Raw genomic sequence first — 24,370 nt, 5'->3', positions numbered from 1 at the left:
AGCTTGGTTAAGCCTAACCCCCCTGGAGTTGGAGCTGGGTAGAGACATGAGCAGAAATGGGCTGTCCATTAGGAAGGACAGAGGGAGAAATGGATGCTGCGTGGGCAACCAACAATGTCTGAAGTACAGCCCCTAATCTACCTACTTTCTGAGGTACAGATTTGAAAAAGCAACATGGTTTTGACAACCATAAGGATCCTTAGATTCTCATTACCATTTTCATAATAGATTACATAAAAATGTCTTTTATCTTGAAGGTTAATTAATTCCATTCTTTGTATATTTCAGAAAATGTTAGCAAACTCAAGAAACTTGAATATTTGAATTTAGCTTTAAACAACATTGAAAAAATTGAAAATTTGGAAGGTAAGGGTTTTCTTCTTATAATTTATTGTTAATTAAACTTAGGCTTCAACAGTATTGCTTAAACAATAGGTAGACTTTTCAAATTAACATTTTACATAAGTCTTATGTTTGTCAATTCTTGTTGTAAAAAGTCAAACGATAACAAGATACACAAATTCAAAAATGTAAGTCTACTTCACCCCTTCCTAACCCAGTTTCCTTCCCAGAGGCAGTGGTATTAACGCTTTGGTGTATAGAAGGTGGTTTTGTTACATTTTGCTTTGTATCAGTGGGATCATACTATGAATATTGTTTTCAAAATGAATTTCTTCCATAAAATCACCTTGTTCTTCTGATCCAGGAAGGATGGGGAAGGCTGTCTAATGGAATGATTGTAGACTGAGTTATCCAGCTATTGTTCTGCAGATGGACAATTGGGTGCTTTCTACATTTTGCTATAACAAGCATGGCTGCAATGAGCATCCTAATACATCTCACTCTGTGTACACATGTAAATATTTTTCTAGGATAGATACTTAGCAGTGGAATTCCTGGGTTTAAATACGCATATTTTGGAAAATATTGCCAGTTTGTTCTCCGAAAAGGTTGTATTGATATATACTTGTACCTATGGTCCACGTGAATACCTATTTTCCCCCAACTTCACTAGCGCTTTCTATAAGCAATCTTTTTCTAAAGATTAGAAGACATTGTTCTCTAGTAATTTTTAAAATTTGCTCCTCACTTATTATTACTGATCTTCCATATAACCTTTCAGATGTTTATTGAATATTTATATTTTTTCTTACATGAATAACTACTTCATATCTTTTGGCCATTTTTCTACTCATTTTTCTTCATGTGCTCTTATGCATTCCAGATACTAATACCTTGTTATATATGTTATAAATCTTTTCTCTTGAGTGTACTACTTTTATTTCAGTCATGATGCTGGTATTGTTCAGAAGTCTTACTTCTGAAATGAATATACTCCAATGTATCAATCTTTTTCTTTATGGATTCTTTATGGTTTCTGGATACAAATATAGTCCATATAAGTTCTAATTTTAATAATTTTATTCTTTACATTTAATCTCTCTAATGTGCTTCAAATTTAACATGTAAATGTTCCTGAATGGAGATACTTGGACAATTTAGTATTTTTAAAATTGAAATATAATTTACGTATTATAAACTTACATACACCATTTTAAAATACACGATTCACAGGTTTTTAGTATATTTGCAAGGTTGTGCATCCATCATCACTATTTAATTCCAGAACATTTTCATCACCTTAAAAGAAACCCCCATACCCATTAGCATTCATTCCCCATTCACCTCCTACCCTAGCCCCTAACAACCCCTAATCTACTTCTGTCTCCATAGATTTTCCCATTCTGAACAGGTAATATAGATGGAATCAAACAATACATGGTCGTCTGTTCTGACTTCTTTTTTTTTTTTTTTTTTTACGGTACGTGGGCCTCTCACTGTTGTGGCCTCTCCCGTTGTGGAGCACAGGCTCTGGACGCGCAGGCTCAGCGGCCGTGGCTCATGGGCCTAGCCGCTTCGCGGCATGTGGGATCTTCCCGCACCGGGGCACAAACCCGTGTCCCCTGCGTCGGCAGGCGGACTCTCAACCACTGTGCCACCAGGGAAGCCCCTGTTCTGACTTCTTAGTCTAATGTGTTCAGGGTTCATCCATGTTGTAGGATGCATCAGTACTTAAGATTTTTTAGGGCTGAATAATATTCCATCATATGGATACACCTCATTTTGTTTATTCATTTATTAGTTGATGGGTATTTGAGTTGAGTCCACTTTTTGGTTACTATGAATAAAGCTGCTATGAACATGAATGTACAAGTTTTTGCATAGACATCTGTTTTCAGTTAACTTAGTGTACCTAGGTACGGAATTGATGGGTCATATGATAACTGGAATTGATGGGTCCTGTGATAACTGTACGTTTCACTGTTTTCAGGAACTGCTTTGGCAGCGGCACCAGTTTGCATTCCCACCAGCAGTTTATGAGGGCTCCCGTTTCTCCACATCCTTGCCAACACTTGTCATTTTCAGTTTTCATGTATTTATTTATCTTTATAGGAGCCATCCTATAGTGAGTGTGAAGTGCTATATCCTTGTGGTCCTGATTTGCATTCGCCTAATGACTAATAAGTTTGGGCATTTTTTTATGTGCTTATTGGCCATTTGTATATCTTCTTTGGAGAAATCTTCTTTATTCAAAATCTTTGCCCATTTTCTAACTAGGTTATTTGTTGTCTGACTGCTGAACTGTTAGACTTATTTCTTTCTTTTGAACGCTAGAATCCGAGCAGTTAAATGATTTGTAGATACATTCTCCCATTTTGTGGGTTTTCTTGTCCACTTCCTGGTTGGTGTCCTTTAGAGCACAGCTTTATTGAGGTACAATTGATGTACAGAAGCCCGCACAGATTGAATGTATATAATTTGTTGAGTTTGGATATATGCACACACATGTGAAGCCATCACCGCGATTAAAACCTCTTTGTCTTGTTATTCTGGGAGGTTTCCTATTTTACTTTGCAGCCTTCTATTTTGTGCTGTTATTTTTTTTCGAAATGTCTAACAACACTTGGTGTCTGTTGATAACCACAGAGAAATTGGTTGATTAGGTGGCTGTGTGGGCTTATTCTGCAGTTGTGAGGTGGTGTTTCCACATCCAGCCTCTGGCCTGGCTGGCAGGGCCACTGTGGGCTCTGTGTGGGTGGGCAGGGGCTTGGGGCAGAGGCAGGCAAGCTCCTCTCCCCACCCCACTCCCATCTTCCAAGAGCTAAAATTAGGAGGACATTATTTAAGTCCTGTTGGATTTTAGCCTATTTGTCTCCTAGTGTAGACATCGGTATTTCAGGGGCCATCAAGGTCATATATCAATAAAGACATAAATATTCATCATACATTTTTAATGTTCATCCTCAAAACCTGAAATGTCATGACTGTCAAAGCCCCCAAACCGTCATCAGTGCTGGAACTGAGACGGTTCTTTCCATTATTGGCATTTTTCTGCATTAGAAATGGAGCCTTTGCTCTTTCCCAGCTACCACTCTCCACCCTGTTACCATATCCACATGTGAACAAATGAAATAACAAAATTTGCGCTAGCACTTCCCTGGTGGCACAGTGGTTAAGAATCCGCCTGCCAATGCTGGGGACACGGGTTCGAGCCCTGGTCTGGGAAGATCCCAGATGCCGCGGAGCAACTAAGCCCGTGTGCCACAACTACTGAGCCTGTGCTCTAGAGCCCGCGCACCACAACTACTGAAGCCCACGCGCCTAGAGCCCCTGCTCGGCAACAAGAGAAGCCGCTGCAAAGAGAAGCCTGCGCACTGCAGGGAAGACCCAACGCAGCCAAAAAAAAAAACTTAAAAAAATTGCTCTATATCTTTGTTTTTTAGTAGTGAAAGGTCTATCTATAATGTCAGAGAAAGAATTAAAACTCTCATTCTCAGTTGGCTTGTTATTTTCATTAAGAAAGTAGTATCTGAAAGGCTGTGGAGAGTTCTGTTTTTGCGGTATGTGTCGGCCACCAACCACTAGAGGGCAGTATTGTCACTATTGTCTTTTTGAGCTTTGAGAACTTGGTCCACAGTGGACACTTCTTCCTTTTGGTCCTCTGCCTTCCAGCTCTAATACGGATGCACCGGGCTCAGGGTCGTCTGAGGATATGTTTGGGGAGATGGGCAGTAGGGAGGGATGGGTGTCTTATCTTTTGGCAAATATGCACTTGTTTAATTTTAAATGTTTGAGGAAGAGAGGAGGAAGTTGGATATATATATACTCAGCTCACATACTTGAGTAAATCTCAGTATAATTTAAAACGTAAGTTGGATTTTTCTTTGTTTGTTTTGCTGCATGGCAAAACATAACTGTATCCTTCTTTTTCTTTTTTCCTTGTTGTGGGTTCACCAAGATTTTTTTCCATCCCACCCCTCCTCTCCCACGCTTAAAACCTGGAAGGAGAGATGGGGTTTCTATTAGTGTCAACTCTCCCTCTTGGGAAATCAGCATGTTGGTTTCAGTGACCTTTAGACCCCCGTGGGCCACTGAGCTCGATCTTCACAGAACAGGGGCTGAAGGGTGGGACTCAGTTGAAGGAGGGAGGTTTTCTCAAGCCTGTCTAGTTCAGCAAGAATTGTTCTTTCAAATGGCAGATGTGGTTTAATTTCTTATGTGTAGGCCTAGTAGAAGAAAAATTAAGATTCATCACTTTGAAAAATGTAATGAACATTTGGAGGGTTCTGCATCTACAAAATTACAGCAAAATCCAAAAAGTATATGAATTTTTGAGCTTGTTGGAGTCTTTCAAATGTCAGTCTTTTCTCATATGGAAGAAAAACATAATTAAAATATCTCTCAGAGTCTCCCAAAGTCAACTTGAGAAATACCAGGTAACCTGTATCTTAAGTCAGACTACCCCAAATATATCTTTACACTTCATAAAATCCATCTAACATTTTTTTTTGGCCAATGTAAAACAGACATACAGAGGCACAGAGATATAAACTTCATTATATTTATATGTCTAGTTTCATATTCATTCTTCATATAGTGGCTTAGTTCATTCACATCACTATGCTTTAATGACTGAATTATCAAATACGTTGATGTGCTTTAAATAACTCCTTATTGTTTGGTGCTTGAAGTGTTTTTAATTATGTTTGCTCTTGTGAATAGAACTGTTCTGAACAGCTTTGTACAAATTACCTGTTTCCAGTTGAGGTATTTGATTGGGACCTTTTCCTCCCCAATGAAATTCTGGATCAAGAGAGAAAAAAAAACAACTTAAGAGCCTATTTTGTGTATTGACAAATTGAATGATGAAAAAAATATAAATATATATTTATAATCTCATAACCTTTCCAACAGATTTAAAATTTATTTTTGAAGATATGAAGTTACTGAATTTCCTTCACCTGTGTAGCTGAGTCTGGAATATCATAAAAGTATTTATTTGTTATTGTGCATTTTGGTTATTCGGCTTTTCAATAATTCATATTTTACCATAGTAACGCAATAGACAGTCTCAAAAGTCAAAGTGATATCTATACTCGTGTTGAAGAGCAGACCTCTTGTCAATGCCGCCAGACCGCCCAGTCCTGCCCCCTAGAGGCGACCACCTTCCACTCCCCTTCGTTCTTCTGCTGCATGTTTCCAAGTAACCTGCTTACACCGGGCGTCCTCTACTCTTTCTCATTTTAGGCATCGTCTATTGACCTCCTACGTAGCAGGTGCAGATTTTGTTCTCACTCGCTGCCCCCTAGGTTCTTTATTCCTGTCTATCCGCCTTGCTTATGTTTTCGTGTCACATAACGGAATATCGTAATGAGACACGGGTTATGGGCCCATCTATGGGTGACTGGTGTTTTGAATGAACACTTTGTTGGGGGGAGTGGTCACGCTCACGTGCCTACTGACCCACATCTAACCTCTGGCCTTTCTTGCTCCCCCTTTCTCCTCCCACCAGAAGATGGCTGGTCTGGCTCTCTCCATCCATGTAGGAATTGCAGGCCTCAGCTCACCCCTCACACGGGTATGACTACAACCGCTTGTGCTTAGAGACCCAACACTGTGTCCCACAGAGCTTTGGCTTGAGAGTTTTGCGGTGATGGTCATGGTCACGGTCATGATGATACATTAGTAATAAACAGCTGATGTCGGCAAAGAGAACTTCTAGTGGACAGGTTCAGCGAGGCTTTTCAGCTGGGCAGACCTGGGATTCGGTTCCCGTCCCCACTTTGTAGCTTTGTTGAACTTTGTTCATTTCTTAGCTTATTTGCCTCACAGTTCCAGTTATCTATTGCAGCGAGAAAAAAAAAAACACCCCAGGACTTAGCGCCTTGAAACAGCTTTCTTTCGCCACCCAGTTTCGTGGGTGAGGAACTCAGCAAGAGTTTGGCAGGGACGTTCCTCTCTGACCTAGGGCATTAGGCTTCTTTACTGCCTTCTCAGCCAGCTTGAGCTCTGACACCTACTCCGCGCGGCCCGTCCATGGCTCAGGCTCCTTGCCCTGCTTGATCTCCGTGCCCAACCCTAGGTGGGCCCCTCCGCGGGCGCCTTCTTCCCCTGGCTTATGCTCCCAATCTCCACGCTAGCCCTCGTTAGGGTATCCACCTCGCCCTCCTCGAGCTCTGACACCTTGCTCATGGCGCTGCTCCCCTGTGGACCCCTCTTCACTCTACTTGGTCTCCGATGCCTCTTGCTGGGTGTCATGTGAGGACACCCTCCCTACCTTCCTTGGGCTCTGATTCCTCATGTCAGGCTGCCCTTCCTTGTTGGTACCATCCTGTCTGCACTGACACCCCATGGCTGGCTGTCTTTGGTGCGGATGCTGTTTTCATCCTGCCCAGGTTCCTACCCACCATCCCTCTCTGCAGGGATGCCTTCCTCAGTGGGCTTGGGCTCCTGCCCTCGTGCCAGACCACCTGCACCCGGGATGCCCCTCACTGCTGGGGCAGCCCTCTGCACACCATCTTCATCCTGTTTGGGTTCCACCACTCTGCTCTGGACCAACATAGCTATCAGTCGCCTCTCTACTCTTTCTTTACTCTGCCTCCCCTGATGGCTTTAGGAATTAGTTGTTCTGAAAGGAAGGGAAGAGAAGGAAAGGGAAGGGAAAGGAAAGAGCGGGGAAGAGGAGCAGCCACCTTGACAAACCTTTTCTCCCTCTCTCCCTTCCTTTTGTCTGTCTTTCTTTCCTTCCTTCCTTCTTTCCTATGTTCTCAAAATAGGGAGACGAGTTAGGAGATACACCATATTGCATGCAAAAGGTGACAGGAACCTGAACTGGAATATTGGTAATAGGATTATAGTGGACAAGAAGTACGTAAAAAGAAGTTAGGACTTAAGATCTGCATGGCTTGATGACTGATGACATGAAGGGGCTAAGAGGATAGTTTAGGTTAACTTCCTGGTTAACCCTGACTTGACTCTTGGTGTTGAATCACATCTGATACCAAAATGGTGATGACGTTGATAGAGTTTAGATGTAAAGAAGGCAGAAAATCTGTCTTGAGGAGTACAGAGTGAGAGGAAATACGGAGACTTCAGTTTGGACATGTTGAATGTGGTATGTCTTGACTTCAGTTTGGACATGTTGAATGTGGTGTGTCTTGACTTCAGTTTGGACATGTTGAATGTGGTGTGTCTTGCGGGCCTGTAGAAACAGGAGTGTGATGTTCCATTGGATGGTCAGACATGGGGTTATTGTTTGGGAGTCATCAGAATCTGGGGTTAGTGAAACCAGTGGGCATGACTACTGTCATCAAGACCATAAGGAAAGGAAATATTGGGTCAAGGATGGAAATCTCCATCACATTGATGGGGTGGAAAAGCCTGCAAAAGAGATCAAGAGGAATAGACTTCATTGCAAAGGAGGACAAGGAAAGAGTAGCATCAGAGTTTCAAGACAGTTGAGAGATTTAAGAGACAGTCCATGGTCGATTGTGCCACATGCAGCAGACTCTTCTAGTGACATGGTGCATTGAAGAGGCTCCATTAGATTTGTCAACGTGATGCAGTCACGCCAGATAGTGACCAAATCTAAATGTGAACAGCCCAGAGCTTATGGATACGGGCAGGAAAATGATTTCCTTTGGCTGGAGGGACTAAGGGGTTGAAAGTAAGGGGAGGGCTTCCCTGGTGGCGCAGTGGTTGAGAGTCCGCCTGCCGATGCAGGGGACGCGGGTTCGTGCCCCGGTCCGGGAGGATCCCACATGCCGCGGGGCGGCTGGGCCCGTGAGCCATGGCCACTGAGCCTGCACGTCCGGAGCTTGTGATCCGCAATGGGAGAGGCCAAAACAGTGAGAGACCCGTGTACCGCAAAAAATAAATAAATAAATAAATAAAAAAGAAAGAAAGTAAGGGGAGACACAGATAGAAAAGTGAGTCACGACTAAGCCTTTTTGAGGTTTCTGAAAAACCACTTCTTGGTAAGCAGTGCAGTTAATCAACAGACTTAAAATATTGCGACTGTTACTTCTATGATGTGTTATTGTACACATTTTACTGCCTGTGTGATTTTTCTGGCTTTTTTTCCTTTTCATTTCTCTCAAGCAGGATGCGAAGGGCTGACAAAGCTTGACTTGACGGTAAATTTCATTGGCGAGCTGAGCAGTGTGAAAACCCTTCAACACAACATCCACCTGAAGGAGCTCTTCCTCATGGGAAACCCCTGCGCTGACTTTGACGGCTACAGACAGTTCGTGGTGGCAACTCTGCAACAACTAAAGGTATGCTTCTTTTCAGTGATACAAGATTCCCAGAAAAAGGAAAGCAAGCAACTACAGTGATTCCTGATTTACTCACAGCATTTTCAGAGAATGTGTTGTCTTAGAGGATGGAATATTCCAGAAAATCAAAACCGAGTCTTTGGCTCACTGAACCTTTAAAGTTGTTTTAATATTATAGCTTTAATAAACCTTTGAAAAATAAATTGCATGCTTTTCTCCTTTCTCATTCAGAACACGCACAGTTTAATTGAACTTTCTTGGTGAGTTCAAGTCATTGTTACAAAGAGCGTTCCTTATTACTAGTAGCAAACCAAAAGTTTAGGGCTTTTCAGGTGGTGACAGCTATATACCTTTGTATTTCACAGTCTTAAACTACTGTGCTTTTTAAAGTATTATTTCTTACTATTGCTTTCTATTAACTCATTTGCTATGTTAGTAATTCTCAAACTCTGGTATGCTTTGGAGTACTTAGATGGGGTTCGCTGGGCCCCACCCCCAGAGTTTCTGATTCAGTAGGTCTGATGGGCGCCCAAGAATTTGTATTTCTAACAGGCTTTCAGGTGATGCTGATGCTACCGGTCCAGGGACCTCATTTGAGAACCACTGCTCTGTGTGTTAATTTCTTATGCCAAATCTCCCCATATTCGATACTTTTGGTACTGGGAAACAACACATGGTTTCTAGAGAAATCATACACCTGAGAATATTTAAGTAGTAACATTAATGTCCATGTGATTCCAAGAGTTCCTGACCTGCATGTATTGGTTTGAAACCTTGGGAGCTTCCCAGGTGAAATCTGAAACTGGCCCCCATGCACGGAGGGCAAGGAGAGACCAAAGAAAGAGGCAGGACTCCAGATGGGTAGGTGGCAGGTTTAATAAGCAAAGAAACCTACTTACCAAGCTTGTTTTGGGCAACAGGATGAGTAGATCTCTGCGCCTGCCTGCCATAATCTTACAGGTTTATAGAGAGGCCTTAACTGGGTTCAGTCACGTACACCGCCCAGAGGGTCTCAACAGAGCCTTACTGTCTCAAGGCTGCACCCTTGGAACCGCTCCTAGTGTGGGAGCAGCGGGCAGAAGGTACATTCCAAGGACAGGGGAGGGGGTGAGGAGCCTGTGATTGGCCAGGTCCAGTCGCAGGCCATCCAGTGGTCACGTCCTCTTGGTGTCCCTCCAGCAGCAGGGACAGCATTTCGCTTCTGCAGAGAGAATGCATGGAGGCCCTGGCTTTCTAACAGTCATTTTCCTCTATCCTCAGAGGACATTTGTTTTTAGACTGCTGTGTTCTGTGTAGTCAAAATTGCTGGATTGATAGAACACATTTCTTCTAATGTAAAGTTTCTTTGATTAAGAGAAGGAGTGCTTCAGGTAATTGAATCTAGAATATATATGTAGAATGAGTGATGAAGTAGATCAAACATAACCCAGGCTGATCATCATTGTACAATGACTTCCTAAAAAAATGAACTGATGAGAACCAGAATTTCAGAGAAAATGGATGCTGTGAACCATCTCCCTGGAAGGGTGCAGGGACTGTCATCACAGCTGGGCCCCCTGTCAACTCTGCAGTGCCTGGGCTAGGGGTATGTGAGAGCCATCAGACAGGTGCCTGAAGCATGGGCCAGGGTTGTTCCAGGTGCTTTGGACACAGCATCTCTGATACTCCCGGCCTCTTGCAGGGAGATGATTAGGTGCATTCTGAGATGAGGGAGCCAGGCCTTGGAAAGCTGATGCTCCTTGTTTAAGGTGACACACCTGGCAAGTGACCCTGGTGGAATTTGAACCTAATAGCCCACCATTCACACCATAACCACACTCACTGCTTCTGCTGGGTTAATGTACAGGCTTCAGGTCCAGTCTTTCCTTTCAGAAAGACTGTTCTGAATAAGCTGTTACAACAGGCAACAGCCTCCCTTTGAAATATGGTATTCATAAATGTGTTTATTAGTATTTAAAAACAGCTTGATACACTTTAGAGTCTTAGTTACCATTCCATTGAAAGTTTGTGATCTACTTGACAGGGGTTGCATTAACAGATGTATTATTTTCCTAGGGCTGCCATAACAAAGTTCCGCAAACGGGGTGGCTTGAACATCAGGAATTTATCTCATTCTTCTGGACACTAGGAGTTCTAGACCAAGGTGTGGGTTGGTTGCTTCTGAGTCTGTGAGGCAGCATCTGTTCCATGCCTTTCTCCCAGCTTCTGGTGGGTCCTGGCAAGCTTTGACTTTCCTTGGCTTGTGGAAGCGTCACTCCCATCTTTTTTTAAGGACACCAGTCATGTTGGATTAGGGGCCCACGCTACTGCAGAATAATCTCATCTTAACTGATTACATCTGCAGGGACCCTATTTCAAAATAAGGTCACGTTCTGAGGTACTGGGGGTCAGGACTTCAACATAACTTTTTTTGGGGGAAACACAATTTAAGTCATAACAACAGAGTAGTTATTTAGACAGACATGCACAAGAGGTGTGAGGAGATTCAGCCCTTTTCAAGTATCCTCCTCCTAGTGTCTGAGCCACTGCAGGTGGTAAGTAGGCACTGTAGCCTAGTGGGAAAAGTTCTGTAGCAGACAAACCAGGATAGGACTCATGTCTCTGCTACCGGTGAGTTGCATGCCTCATTTTTCTCATCTATAATGGGTTAATAATTCCTACTTTAAAGAAGTTCTTCGAGACCCTCAATAAATCTTAGTTTCTCTTTCTCTTCTTTGCTGAAGCACACGCGCAATTATTATCAAGAAACGTAGACAGTCTGTCTCTGTGTTGCAAGAACTCTAAGTGAATAAAGATCAAGGAATACTGCAATGCATAGCCTAAAACTTAATCTCTCAGTTCATCAGGCCTTCTGAATTCAGCTGTGATTTTGGACTGAAGAAAACTTAGGCCAATTTTGAAAACTACCTAACAAAAGTCTTCAAAAACCTGAGATCCAACAAGAAGGCCCTGAGAACAGGTGCTGGCATACATGTGACACCATCTCAAATTTGTCATCGGTTCCCAGTATGAGGTCATCTGCTTCCTGCCTGTACTGGTGACAAGGGGTTTATTGGTCATAATCTTTTAGAAACAGTAGGTCTAAATTATATCAATGTTTATTTAACCCAAGTATAAGGAAATATATATATATATGTTATATATAATACTATATATATATAAAGTTAATACTTAAATCCTTACATCCCAGATACAGGTAAGAGAATATATCACCTTCTTTGCAATGTTCATCAAAATTCCAGTGAAAGAAATTATATTTATCCAGAATTTTCCAAATTGTTTAGATCTTTTTTTTTTTTTTTGGCTGCTCTGTGGAGCATGTGGGATCTTAGTTCCTTGACCAGGGATCGAACCTGCGCCCCCTGCTGTGGAAGTTCAGAGTCTTAACCACAGGCCCAGAATTGCTTAGATCTTAACCCTAGCTTAAACGAGGTTAATTACCAAAAAAAAAAAAAAAGGCTAAGTACTTAGACCACAATTACTTATCACCTTAAATAATAGGTTTTATTGAATTCGATTTTATCATTATGGCCTCACCTTTCACTGAAGGATCTTAGAAGAGACAGCTTTGTGAAGACTGTTATGTATGGACATGTTGCTACAGAAACAATGCGTGACATCTCTCAAGATCTCCACCAAGAAACTCTACTTTAGAAATATGTTTTAGAACCAAGAATTAGAGAGAGGCTAGAAACGAGTATATTTTCTCAGTAAAGAAAGCAAAAATCGCTTCACCGATGATGTTTTTCTGTTTTGCTTTGGCCGCCAGCAAGCTCAGAGCCAATTCTGCCGCCCATCTACAGCAGCCATATGAGTTCTTATGACCAAAACCTACTTTAAATTATTTTTTTTCCAAATAGTGACATTATAATTTTGATTTTTAATTAACTGCTCCTGATAATTTTTATTTTTTATTATTTTTTTATTTATTTATTTTATTTATTTATTTTTTTGGCTGCGTTGGGTCTTTGTTGCTGCACGCGGGCTTTTCTCTAGCTGCGGCGAGTGGAGGCTACTCTTCGCTGTGGTGCGCAGGCTTCTCATTGTGGTGGCTTCTCTTGTTGCGGAGCACGGGCTGTAGGCGCGTGGGCTTCAGTAGTTGTGGCTTGCGGGCTCTAGAGCGCAGGCTCAGTAGTTGTGGTGCACGGGCTTAGTTGCTCCGCAGCATGTGGGATCTTCCAGGACCAGGGCTTGAACCCGTGTCCCCTGCGTTGGCAGGTGGATTCTTAACCACTGCGCCACCAGGGAAGCCCATAACTGCTCCTGATAATTTTTTAAAATTCATATTTAACTCCATCTTTGTGTGTTTTGTATTTGTTTGTGTTAGTTTCCTTTTGCTGTGGTAATGAATGACCACAAACTCAGTGGTTTAAAACAACACGAATATATACTCTTTGTTTTGGAGGTCAGGATCTAAGATTGTGGTGTTGGCAAGACTCTGCTCCTTTTGCAGGCTTCAGAGGAAATTTTGTTTCCCTGCATTTCTCAGCTTCTAGAGGGTGCCTGCATTTTTGAGTCCCTGCCCCTTCCTCCATCTTGAAGGCCAGCCGTGTAGCATCTTCAGACCTCTCCCTAACTCTGACCCTGACACTTCTGCTGCCTTCTTTCCTTTATAAAGACCCATGTGATTACATCCGGCCCACCCAGATAATCCAGGATAATCTCCCCATTTTAACATCCTTAACTTAATCGTATCTGCAAAGTCACTTTTACCATGGAAGGTAACATTCACAGGGATTAGAAAGTGGACATTCTTGGAGGACCATTATTCTGCCTACCACACTTTTCTAAATACCTCACCTCTCTTTGTAGAAAAAGGCTCAGTAAATAAGTAGGCATCTCTAAATTGGTAGCTTTGAACCTTCAGGTTTTGGGTTGGTGTTTTTAATATTTCAATTTGGAACAATCCCTATAGAGGTACCAGATGGAAACAGTGACCATAAGAATTAATAATACACTCTACATGTCTTGTCAAGGGTAGAACATGGGCTCATTTGCAATAGAGCTCAGTTTTGTGTGATGTACGAGGCCCTTTTTCGTAGAGAGCATTGAGGACTTGACTTGAGGCACTGAAATTCTTTACATCGTGAGCAGTTATAAAATTACTATATTTTGGGAGCTTGTCATTAATAATCAGTTTCAACAGGAGACCTACTTCTTATTATTACCAGTAAAGATACTTTGTAAACTGTGTTAATTGTATGAAGTAAACATTGATTTAGATCAAAGTTTCTGACGTTTCCCATTAATTGCTTTGCTTTTAATTCCATATCACTAAGGTGCATAATTTATTATTTCTCATCTTGCAAGCAAAGTCTGCTTGGGGCTGATTCAAATGGTGACTTTGGAATAAATGCAGTGTGTTGGCTGTTTTTTTTTCCAGTGGTTGGATGGTAAAGAAATTGAGCGTTCAGAAAGGATTCAGGCATTACAGGACTTTCCAGCAGTTGAACAACAAATCAGAGAGCAGGAGAAAGCTTACTGCCTCAAACGAGCCAAGGACAAGGAGGAGGCTCAGAGGAAACTGCAGGAGGAGGAAAACGAAGGCGAGAGGGAGGGAAGGCACACAGGCTTTGACGGACGTTGGTACACAGACATCAGTGCTGCTCTGTATGTAACTTTTTTTTTCTTTTAAAAAATTGTCAATATCCTCCTGTTTTATTTACTTCTTACTTGTACAGTATGAGTAAAAACAACAAGACAAAACCAAAAAGCAGAAATAAAAACCTTTCATTTCCTGTTGTGAAGGGCTGTATGTTACCACAATGCAGGAAAGAACATTGAATAACCACTAAATACTACTCTGTATGTAACTTAATAGAGTGTACTTTCTAGTTAACTTGTGTTAAAAAAGTTCTCTTCCCAAGGTGTTCACAGTTTCACTTATATTCCAGACAACTGATTTGAAGAATAAATTATGATGTGAATTTTGGGTGAAGACGATGTATGTTCATCCCATTGTTTGTGACAATTCTGTGACAAGGCTTGCCTCCCTTAAAGCCTTTTCAAACTAGCAACTTTAATTTGCATATAAAATTATCTTCAGACAAATCTCTCTAAAAGATGCACAGGAAAGATAAATTAACAGGTGTACTTTGATTTATAAAGTAGGAATATTTTAGAAAAGTTAAATGCAAATCACATTATTATAAATTGAGTAATTTTGAATACATCATAAGATGTTCTGTTTTGTGAATTATGTAATGAATACATCTTTAATGGGATTAATAAGCCCCTAACTGGTCATTTTTACAAGCATGAATTTTTCATTCTTGCTTATTTTAAGAGAATTGCACCTATAGTCAGGTGATTTGATTCCACACAACAAAAGCTTTAAATATTTTGTAACAGAATCTCTTAAGCTTGAGAAAATAATAATTATAAAATATTTCAGATGTACATAAATGTTAGAAAAATAAATAGGCAGCTTAATAATAAATGTCAATAGTTCGCATGTTTGCTTTGGATCTTCTTTTATTTTATTTCATTTCACTTCACTCCACTTCATTATTATTTTTTTTCGGGCGTGCCGCACAGCACGCAAAATCTTAGTCCCCTGACCAGGTTTCAGAGCTACACCCCCTGCAGCAGAAGCGCAAAATCTTAACCACCGGACTGCCAGGGATGTCCCTGGATCTTTTATTTTTAAATGAGAAATAAAATATCAATAGAGGAGAAGCTCCTTAAGTATTTCTCCCCCTTCCCACTCCTCCTTTCATCCTCCCTGGTGTCCACCATCCTAAAGTTAGTGTGTGTTTGGTATAATGTTGATCCCATCCATACTGTCACGTATTTACTACGTAGTTATGCCTCCTTAAACAGGAGTAGTTTCATGTTGTTGTTGTTTTTTAGCATGAATATCTTTCTGCAGCTTTGCTTTTCATTCAGTATTATGTTTTTGAGATTTATGCATATGAAGACACATAGAACTCGTTCATTCATTCTAACTGCAATAAAATCCCATCGAATGAATAGACCACAGTTTATCCCAGAGTCATATTCAAAATATTTAGCAGCAATTCTTTATTCCTGACCAATCAGAATATGCACCAGCTCCAACAATCTGTGGTTTTCCCTTTCTTGTTTTTTTCAGACAATGGAGCACACATCTCCTTGTGCTAGTATGGAAGTTTCTGTAGTGTATTCAGCAGTTGCTACATATTAACTATAAACATCTTTTCGACTTTATATGCATTGCCCAATTGTTTTTTAAAGTGTACTAATTTTAACTTATATATCAGCAGTATAGAAGAGTTCCTAATCTTTGCCAGTAGTAGATAATGTGATCTCTTAAAACATTGGCTAATCAAGTTGGTTGTTAAATAACATCTAATGTTTTAATTTGAATTTCTAGAATGATGAGTGAGTTTCAGTATCTTAAATGTCTTTTTTTTTTTTTGCGGTACGCGGGCCTCTCACTGTTGTGGCCTCTCCCGTTGCGGAGCACAGGCTCCGGACGCACAGGCTCAGTGGCCATGGCTCACGGGCCCAGCCGCTCCGTGGCATGCGGTATCTTCCCGGACGGGGGCACGAACTCATGTCCCCCGCATCGGCAGGTGGACTGTCAACCACTGGGCCACCAGGGAAGCCCTTAAATGTCTTCTTATATGTTTATTGGCTATTCAGATTTCTTCTATTCAAGACCTCCACCTATTTTAAATAAGTTGTACTTTTTTTTCTTACTAATTGATAGTTCTTTTATATTCTAGATGCAAATTTTTTAGTCCTTATGAGCTTTGCAAGTATCTTCTCTCTGTCTGTGACTTGTGTTTAATTTTGATAAGTGCTTGTTTTATAGAATTTAGAAGTCTTAATGTAGTTAAACTTACGTTTATCCTTTCTGATCTTGTTTATGAAAATTTTCAATACCCCAGTGTCATATCTGTCTATCTGGAATAACTTCACAGCAGTGTGGGGTAGGGTGCTAATCACTTCCCACACAGGTTTGTTTGTTTGTGCCCTATTGATTAAAGTGCTATTCTTCTCCCGTATTATATACCCTCTTCTTGTGATTCATGGGCCCATTTCTGGGCTCTCGGGACTCCTCCATGGGAGTACCTCCACATGGTTTCAATTTCTATAAATCTTGATCTTTGGTAGGAGATATTTTCGTGTTTCAAAATTATCTTGGCTCTTCTTGACTCTTTTTTACTCTTCTGTGAGAATTTTAGAATCTGCCATTCAAATTCCTCCCAGATCCCTAGTGTAATTTTGGTTGAAATTGAATTTAGTTTACACGTTAATAAGGGGAAAGTTGACATCTTCAGGACATTGATTCTTTCCTTGCTGAACTTTGTAATAACTCTATTTATTTAGACCTTCTTCTGAGTCCTTCAATAAGTTTTTATAATTTTTCTCTATAAAGGTTTTACACCATTTCTTATTAGATTTATTTCTAAGTATCTTGTAGAATGGGATTTTAAAAATAGGCTTTTTTTTAATGGATTGAAATGATTCCATCTTGTGGAGTACTCCTTTATTTTTTTTTATTTTTATTGTTTTTTTATGTTGGGGGTAGGAGTTTATTAATTAATTAATTTATTTTTGCTGTGTTGGGTCTTCGTTTCTGTGTGAGGGCTTCTCTAGTTCCAGCGAGCGGGGGCCACTCTTCATTGTGATGCGCGGGCCTCTCACTGTTGCGGCCTTTCTTGTTGCGGAGCACAGGCTCCAGACGCGCAGGCTCAGTAGTTGTGGCTCACGGGCCTAGTTGCTCCACGGCATGTGGGATCCTCCCAGACCAGGGCTCGAACCCGCGTCCCCTTCATTAGCAGGCAGATTCTCAACCACTGCGCCACCAGGGAAGCCCAGAAATAGGCTTTTAATTGGGTCTTTCTGATGTATATAGAGACAAATGGTTTCTGTGTACTGATACTGTATTATGCAATCTTGCTGAACTTTTTAAAAAGATGCAACAGTTAGTCTGTAGATTATCCTCTGTTTTGTATGTAGAAAAACCCATTTTTTTAATAAACAGCAACTTAAAATTGTTTTCCAGTCCTTCTACCTCTGCTTTTTATTTTTTATGGTGCCTGCTGAGCCTCCAGTACGAGGTAGAATAATAGCGGTAAGAATGGGCGTCCGTTATCTTGTTCCTGACTTTTAAAGAAGGTTTCCAATTCCTCATCATTGAGTATAATGATTCCTGTGAGACTTTGGTAGAATTAAGTTAGTTTTCTTTTATTCCAAGTTGATGAACAGCTTTTATCATCATGGATACTGGATTTTTATTGAATGCTTTTTCTGCATCTATTGAGATAATCATGTTTTCCTGTTGTTGTGTTGAATTAACATTAATAGATTTTTCAATATTAAACCATCCTTGAATTTCTAGAACAAACTCACTTTGTCCACATATTTTTATTTCAATTTTTTATTGAAGTATAGCTGATTTACAATGTTGTGTTAGTTTTAGGTGTACAGCAAAGTGATTCAGTTATATATATATATTCTTTTTCAGATTATTTTCCATTATAGCTTATTACAAGATGTTGAATATAGTTCCCTGTGCTACACAGTAGATCCTTGTTGCTTATCTATTTTATATATAGTAGTGTGTATCTGTCTCACAAACTCTTAATTTATCCTTCCCCCCACCTTTCCCCTTTGGTAACCATAAGTTTGTTTTCTATGTCTGTGAGTTTGTTTCTGTTTGCCAAACAAAATTTTTTTAATGAGAATGAAACCAATTATTTCAGTGACCATTAGCTAAAATATTGTAGAATATTACAGATTCCCTTAATAGATTGTTTTTTTTCCAGTACTGTAAAGAACCATAACTATGTGGCAAAGCATTTATTTTCAGTAATTTGCTCTATTTTGCTTATAAAACGGTCTAGTTGCATTTTATAATACGTAAGGTATCTAAGCAGATTTTACTGTGTTCCGTTTATACTATTTAAATTTCATATTCTGGTAGTTTTTGTCCCTCCTTTCAAAAAGCATCTTATTTGAAGGTCAACTAAATGAGCATTTTGTGTCATCTCATTTCAGTAATAACAAAATCTAACATTTAATGAGTACTTACTATTTGCCATACTTGGTACTAAAGGCTTCCTGTAGATTTTTTCATTTAATGTCATTTTGTAACAGAGCATATTCTAGGGAGAGGTGAGAGGAGAAACCTAATTGTGTGCTGTTTGAATGATGTCCTTTTCTCTCTGCTAGAATAGAGTCTCCTGTAAGTAGTGTTGCTGTCTATCTTGACTAGGGCTGTCTCTCTGTTGCCTGGCACACAGAAAGACACTCAATAAATATTACTTGAATCCATGTTGAATGAATGTTGAATATCATATAATACTTATTTGATGCCATACAGAGACATCATGTAATTCCCTGACAGTCCACAAAACATGAATAAAAAAGAGAGCAGAGCACCGTTGCCATATAAAGCTACAAAATCCAAAGTTATCCATGAAAAATGGAGTAGTTAGAGGCCATACCATGGGCGATCTCATGTATCCCACTGGAGAATTTTAGAGGTAGAGAATCATTAAAGAGCCTGGAAATAATATGATTACATTTTTAAGAAAGATTCCTCTGGGAGCAGGGTGGAGGATGGAATTGAAGCGTGCAAGACTGGAGGTGGAGTGATTGCTAAGGCCCAGTGGTCCCTGAGTTTGTCTGATCATCAGAACCTCCTGCAAAATATTGTAAAGCAAGGGTCCTGGACCCCACTTCAAATCAACTGGAGAGACTCTGGTGGGAGCCCAGGAATCTGTACTGTGTATAAAGCTCCCCAGGTGACTCACATCGGCCAGGTCTATGAACCCTTGAACCTGATTACTACAATATTCCTGGTGATAGATGAGGTGGGCCTGCCCCAATGCTGTGGCACTAATTTCCTCCAACTTGGCTCAGATAGGCTCTCTTTCAGACACATTTTGTCATTCAAAGGTAAGAAGATAACACACACACAAAATATAGATATTTAAGGGGCAGCATTCAGGATGAAACTCAAACGTCCATTATTATTGGTTTTAACGTGCCCTGTGTTCTTTTCTAGCCCATCTTCTGAAGAGAGCAAAGATGACCTCCAGGCACCAGAAATACAAGAAGGGGGATGTAAGAAAAAGAAATTAGACAATGGTGAAGACGACCTGGAATTCTGGAATAAGCCCTCTTTGTATACCCCCGAATCTAGATTGGAAACTCTGAGACATATGGAAAAACAACGGAAAGACCAAGAAAAATTAAGGTATTCCATTTTATCCTGTCACTGAGAGTGATGGAGTACATTTTCATGATTGTACCTTGTTTTACCCATTATCTGTGTTAAATCTGTGTTAGCTATCACACACAAACTTTGCTTTTTCTAATTTCAGCTTTTTGTTGAAGTGTCATCTACTAACCCTTCTTTAGGATGTCATGAATCTTGGCATTTTAGGTAGAGTTTTGTTTCTATGACCTTAGCTTTTTAACAACTTTAAATGTGTCAAATAAGAGCCTGGCCTGGTTTACAGATACTAGTTATCCAAGTCATTCTGTTCAGTGTGCTGTAGTCTGCACGATCTAATGGGTTCCTGAGATGTTTTCCTCTTCTGAATGCCCTCTAATTGTCCTGTGTCATGGAGAATAATGTAGTTCATGGAAACATGAACTTAATTGGACCTGAGAACCCAGTTTAAGGTCCAGAAAAATGTGAATAAATTTACATTATAAAATAAAGCTAAATGACATAAAATCTGTATTAAAAGAACAACAGAAATCCAAGATGAAGAATTGCCTGCAGTTCTGTCATCTAAACAGATTTGTCCATCTGATCTTCTAGAGCTTGTCCATATATGCCTTTTTAAAGTTTTTTATGTATTTTCAGTAGGTGTTTAAGTAAACAGAATTTATGTTCTACATTTTCTTTCATGTTATTCCATGAATCTTTCCTCTTTGCTCCATTTATTTTCCTCCTATCTCTGCCCCTTCGTGGTAATAAGAGTTAGCAGGCTTGGGTCCATCCTACCAGAACTTCCTCCACATGCTACAATCATATAAATGATTTCTGCAAACGTAGGATTGAGGGTCTTGTCTTAAAAACAAAAGTGGACTTAGATTTTATGTATTCTCACTAAATCATCATCAACACTTTTCTATAACTTTCTAGACGAGTAGGTAAAGAGTGAACACATTTTTCAATAGCTGCAAAATATTTCACAGTTAATCCATTCATTCCTCCATTGATGGACATTCTTGATGGTTCCAAGGTTTTACCACTGTAGATAATGCCGTGATAGACATCCTTTTATGTCGGTCCTATGTACTGGTATTTTTATTTCTATAAAATAGATTCTATTTGGCATTTTAAAAACTGTAATTTTAACTAAAGTAGATGTATACACAAATGGGGAATTAACAGTTAGCTGAGTAAATCATGCATAAAATACTCATTTAAATATTCGTGGCTATCTCATGAAAAGGAGTTTTCTCCCCCATTCGAATTATCTGGCAAATTGTCTTGGTCACATTTTCGCTTTACAGATATAGATATAATCACACAGAAATTTGGCTCGATTGTCAGTTCCCATCAATGGACTTCATCACAGTGAATTGCTGATGTATTCACAAATACCTGATTAATTTTTCTTAAACTGTTTCACACATTAATTGCTTTTATATTATCTTTGTTTATTTTTTTCTCTCTCCCGCCCCTTGTTCCCACCTATCCCTAATATTAAGTGAAAAAAAGAAGAAAGTGAAACCACCCAGGGTGCTGATCTCTGAGAATGGGAGAGCCCTGAATGTAAATGAGCCCAAGTAAGTGAGGCCGAGTGGAGACTTGAAGAAGCAGAATGTGTGGTGTTGGTCATACGATGGTTTCAATGACACGTTTGCTCTGCAGAGAATATATCTGACCACTCTTAGCAAACCTGATGAGCCTAATAAGAATGCCATTTTGTGTGTATTTGAAAGCAGAACATCATTATGCTTTCAAGTGTGTAATGTTATATTTCGTTTTCTTGGCATCCAAAACGTGACCTTGACGTATGGAAATCTTAGTTATTTCTGTGTCTCCTGAAACTTTGAACCATGTACAGTTTTATGCCTGAAAATTCCAAGTGCATTATTGTTGTGTTTCTTAATTTTTAAAACTCTGCCGTGAACGAGCTGGCTGAGGATCCTGATAAATCTCCTATACACCTGCTTTATGCTCTGGAACACATCTGCAAAGCATTGGAGAGCTAAGGAAAGAAATTGATATAAATACCTCAGTGGAGTTGATGAGAGAGGAAAAATACTCCAACTGGAGATCCTCGTGTATAGTAGTATCTATAGCTGATTTTTAAATTTTAAACTAGAAAGCAGGCGGAAAAGGCCTTTTCTAGTCAAAGTACAGACCAAAAAGCCTACGAACTCGATCTTGTTGGCTTCATTGCTCAGAACCTGTTTACTTTGATCATTTCGTTTGCTGTGCTGTTACCACAATAGAAGAGGTGCTGTCCTAAATCACTCCTAGGCGTCATTCACGTCACCTTCACAGCAGTCTTGTGTGGTAGGCAGTATTTCTTCTTCACAGGTCAAAAACTTGAACTGAGAGGTGAATGACTTGCCCAAGGCCACGTAGGTAATAGGTGGTGTGTCTGACTTGCCCGTGCTAGCCCATTTCTAGTGGTTTCCATGATCAAGTTCATAATCTCACCCCCGTCACACACACACACACACACACACACACACACACACACACACACACACACACCTTCTTTATCCAGAAGTCATGAATGCAGCACAACACATGATGCTAATCCCTGGGGATACAGAAGTGAATATGACAGATTTCTGTCTTCAAGGAACTTAAAAATCTAGTGGGGAGACTGTCTCTCTTCAGGCTACAGCAGGGCTTGTGGGAGACCCTCTGGGCTCTGCGTGCCCCTAGTGAGACCACAGAAGCTTCTGCAGTCCCATCGTTTTTATGTTCCACGTTCACATCACTTCTATATTGTCACATCTTTTCAAATCTCAGCCAGCTACTTAACAGATTTGCCCAGATTGATCATACCTTCCTTCTCCAAACAGGTTCTTCCCTTTGCTTCTGATTCTTTGACCCTACTACCTTCTCATCTTCTGCTTTGCTGGATCCTTTCCGTCTTGTCTCCTAAGTGCTCTGGGGCAAACTCCTCAGCTATCTTCTCTTTCCACATTCACTCTTTCGAGATCTCACCGAATCCCATGATTTCAACACTATCCTTCCGTTACTTACAACCAGACCCAACCTCTTCCCTGAGCTCAAGACTTGTATATGCCCCTAGCTGTCTGCTCTCATGTGTGGATATAAACTATGTGTCGTAGGCTTATCGTGGCTAAAGCAGACATCCTCACTTCTATCCCCACAACCACGTACCGTCAGGTCCTCAGAGGTCCTCCAGCTCAGCAGTGAGCATCCACTGGGTATCAAGACCGAAACTTCGGATTCGTCCTCAGCTCTTCTCTCCCTCCTGTTATCAGTGAGCTCTTCCTTCAGAATTACCAGAATCCCACCCCTTCTCATTCACTCCATTGCCACCACCTTAGAGGAAGTCAGCCTCCTCTTGCCTGGACGGTTGCAATAGCCTGTTAAGTGGCACACACCCCCTCTCTTAAGGAAAATTCCTGGAAAGCACCAAACCACATTTTCTTTACGGAATTAAATCACATGATCTCATCTAGCTGCCAGGGAGGCTGGGGATTGTGGTCTTTACCCTGCAGAGCCATATTCCTCATTAAAATCAGGGACCCTGTTACTATGGATAAAGGGGGAGCAGACAGTGGGGAATATCAGTCTCTGCCATAGAAAACCTCCCTGAAATTACCTTTCAAGAGATACATGAAGGGAGAGTTTAAGCTGACGGCTGGAACATGGGGGAACAAGCAATCAAGGCAGAGGAGAAAGCATATAGAAAAGCCCCAGAGATGAGATCAAGAATGCAGGGGTCATCTGAGCACCTGAAGAGGTCCCGCCCGGCAGGAGTGTTGAAAGCAAGTGAGAGTGACCGCCGCAAGCAGACATCCTGCTGGCAGCCACACCTGGGGGACAGTATTACATTTCTCCAAACAATCTAGCCTACATTCTTTAATATTGTTGGGGTATTTTACTTTGATAAGTGAAACATTCAAAATAAAATTATAAATAAAAAAGATAAGTGAAACATTCAAAATAAAATTAACCAAGTAATTGTGAACAGTACATCGACAGTATGGAAGTTATACCTAGGACTCAATCTCAGGGTACAGTTGAGATTTGAAATCCTGCCTCCAAGGCTCACATGACCTCTTTCCCAGCTACGTCAGCCTCTCTGAGCCTGTTTCTTCTTCTATAAAATGGAAGTGATAGGTCATGGGCAGCATCTCAGCATTTCCGGGGGCTAGGGAAAGGTCACCAATGAAAGGAGAAGAAAAAAGACAAGACTGCTTAAAACTTAAGGAATGGAATGCCGGATAAGGGCAAGCAAATGCAACATGTAATTCCCCATCAATAATTCCGTGTTTTAGTTTGCTTCTTGCAAACCCGAATGCAATGGAAAAGAAAACTTTAACCACCAGGTGTCTCTGTCTCTGCACCGATGCTAATTTTTTTTTTTTTTATGTAGTTCAGGATTCTCATATTGAAACAATGTAAACAGGAATAATTTATGAATATGTTGTAGGTTTCTGTTGAAATTTTTAAACTAACAGATTTTATTGACCAGCTACCAACATAAGTTTGTCGTTGAAGATTATGACATAGTTTTTATCAAATTTTCTTTTGATACTGGGATGGGGTTATCTATAAAGTATCGCTAAAAACATCT

General features: G+C 40.4%; 1 protein-coding gene across 4 annotated transcripts in view; it reads left to right on the top strand.

The window, feature by feature from the left end:
* DNAAF11 (dynein axonemal assembly factor 11) overlaps nt 1-24,370 on the top strand; it is a 75,215-nt gene that overhangs the window by 16,169 nt on the left and 34,676 nt on the right. For 2 of the 4 annotated variants that reach the window (XM_024741012.1, XM_024741014.1), the window contains exons 3-7: nt 289-366; nt 8,443-8,618; nt 14,002-14,228; nt 19,621-19,812; nt 21,285-21,362. In XM_024741012.1, the coding sequence (XP_024596780.1) occupies nt 289-366; nt 8,443-8,618; nt 14,002-14,228; nt 19,621-19,812; nt 21,285-21,362 (751 nt within the window). The remainder of the gene's footprint in view (nt 1-288; nt 367-8,442; nt 8,619-14,001; nt 14,229-19,620; nt 19,813-21,284; nt 21,363-24,370) is intronic. The other 2 variants (XM_024741013.1, XM_024741015.1) reach the window with 1 other exon arrangement.

The sequence above is a fragment of the Neophocaena asiaeorientalis genome, unplaced genomic scaffold (assembly GCF_003031525.2).
Source record: "Neophocaena asiaeorientalis asiaeorientalis breed wild unplaced genomic scaffold, Neophocaena_asiaeorientalis_V1.1 scaffold177, whole genome shotgun sequence".
NCBI classification, from domain to species: Eukaryota; Metazoa; Chordata; class Mammalia; order Artiodactyla; family Phocoenidae; genus Neophocaena; species Neophocaena asiaeorientalis.
This window is presented reverse-complemented; position numbering and strand designations above follow the sequence as displayed.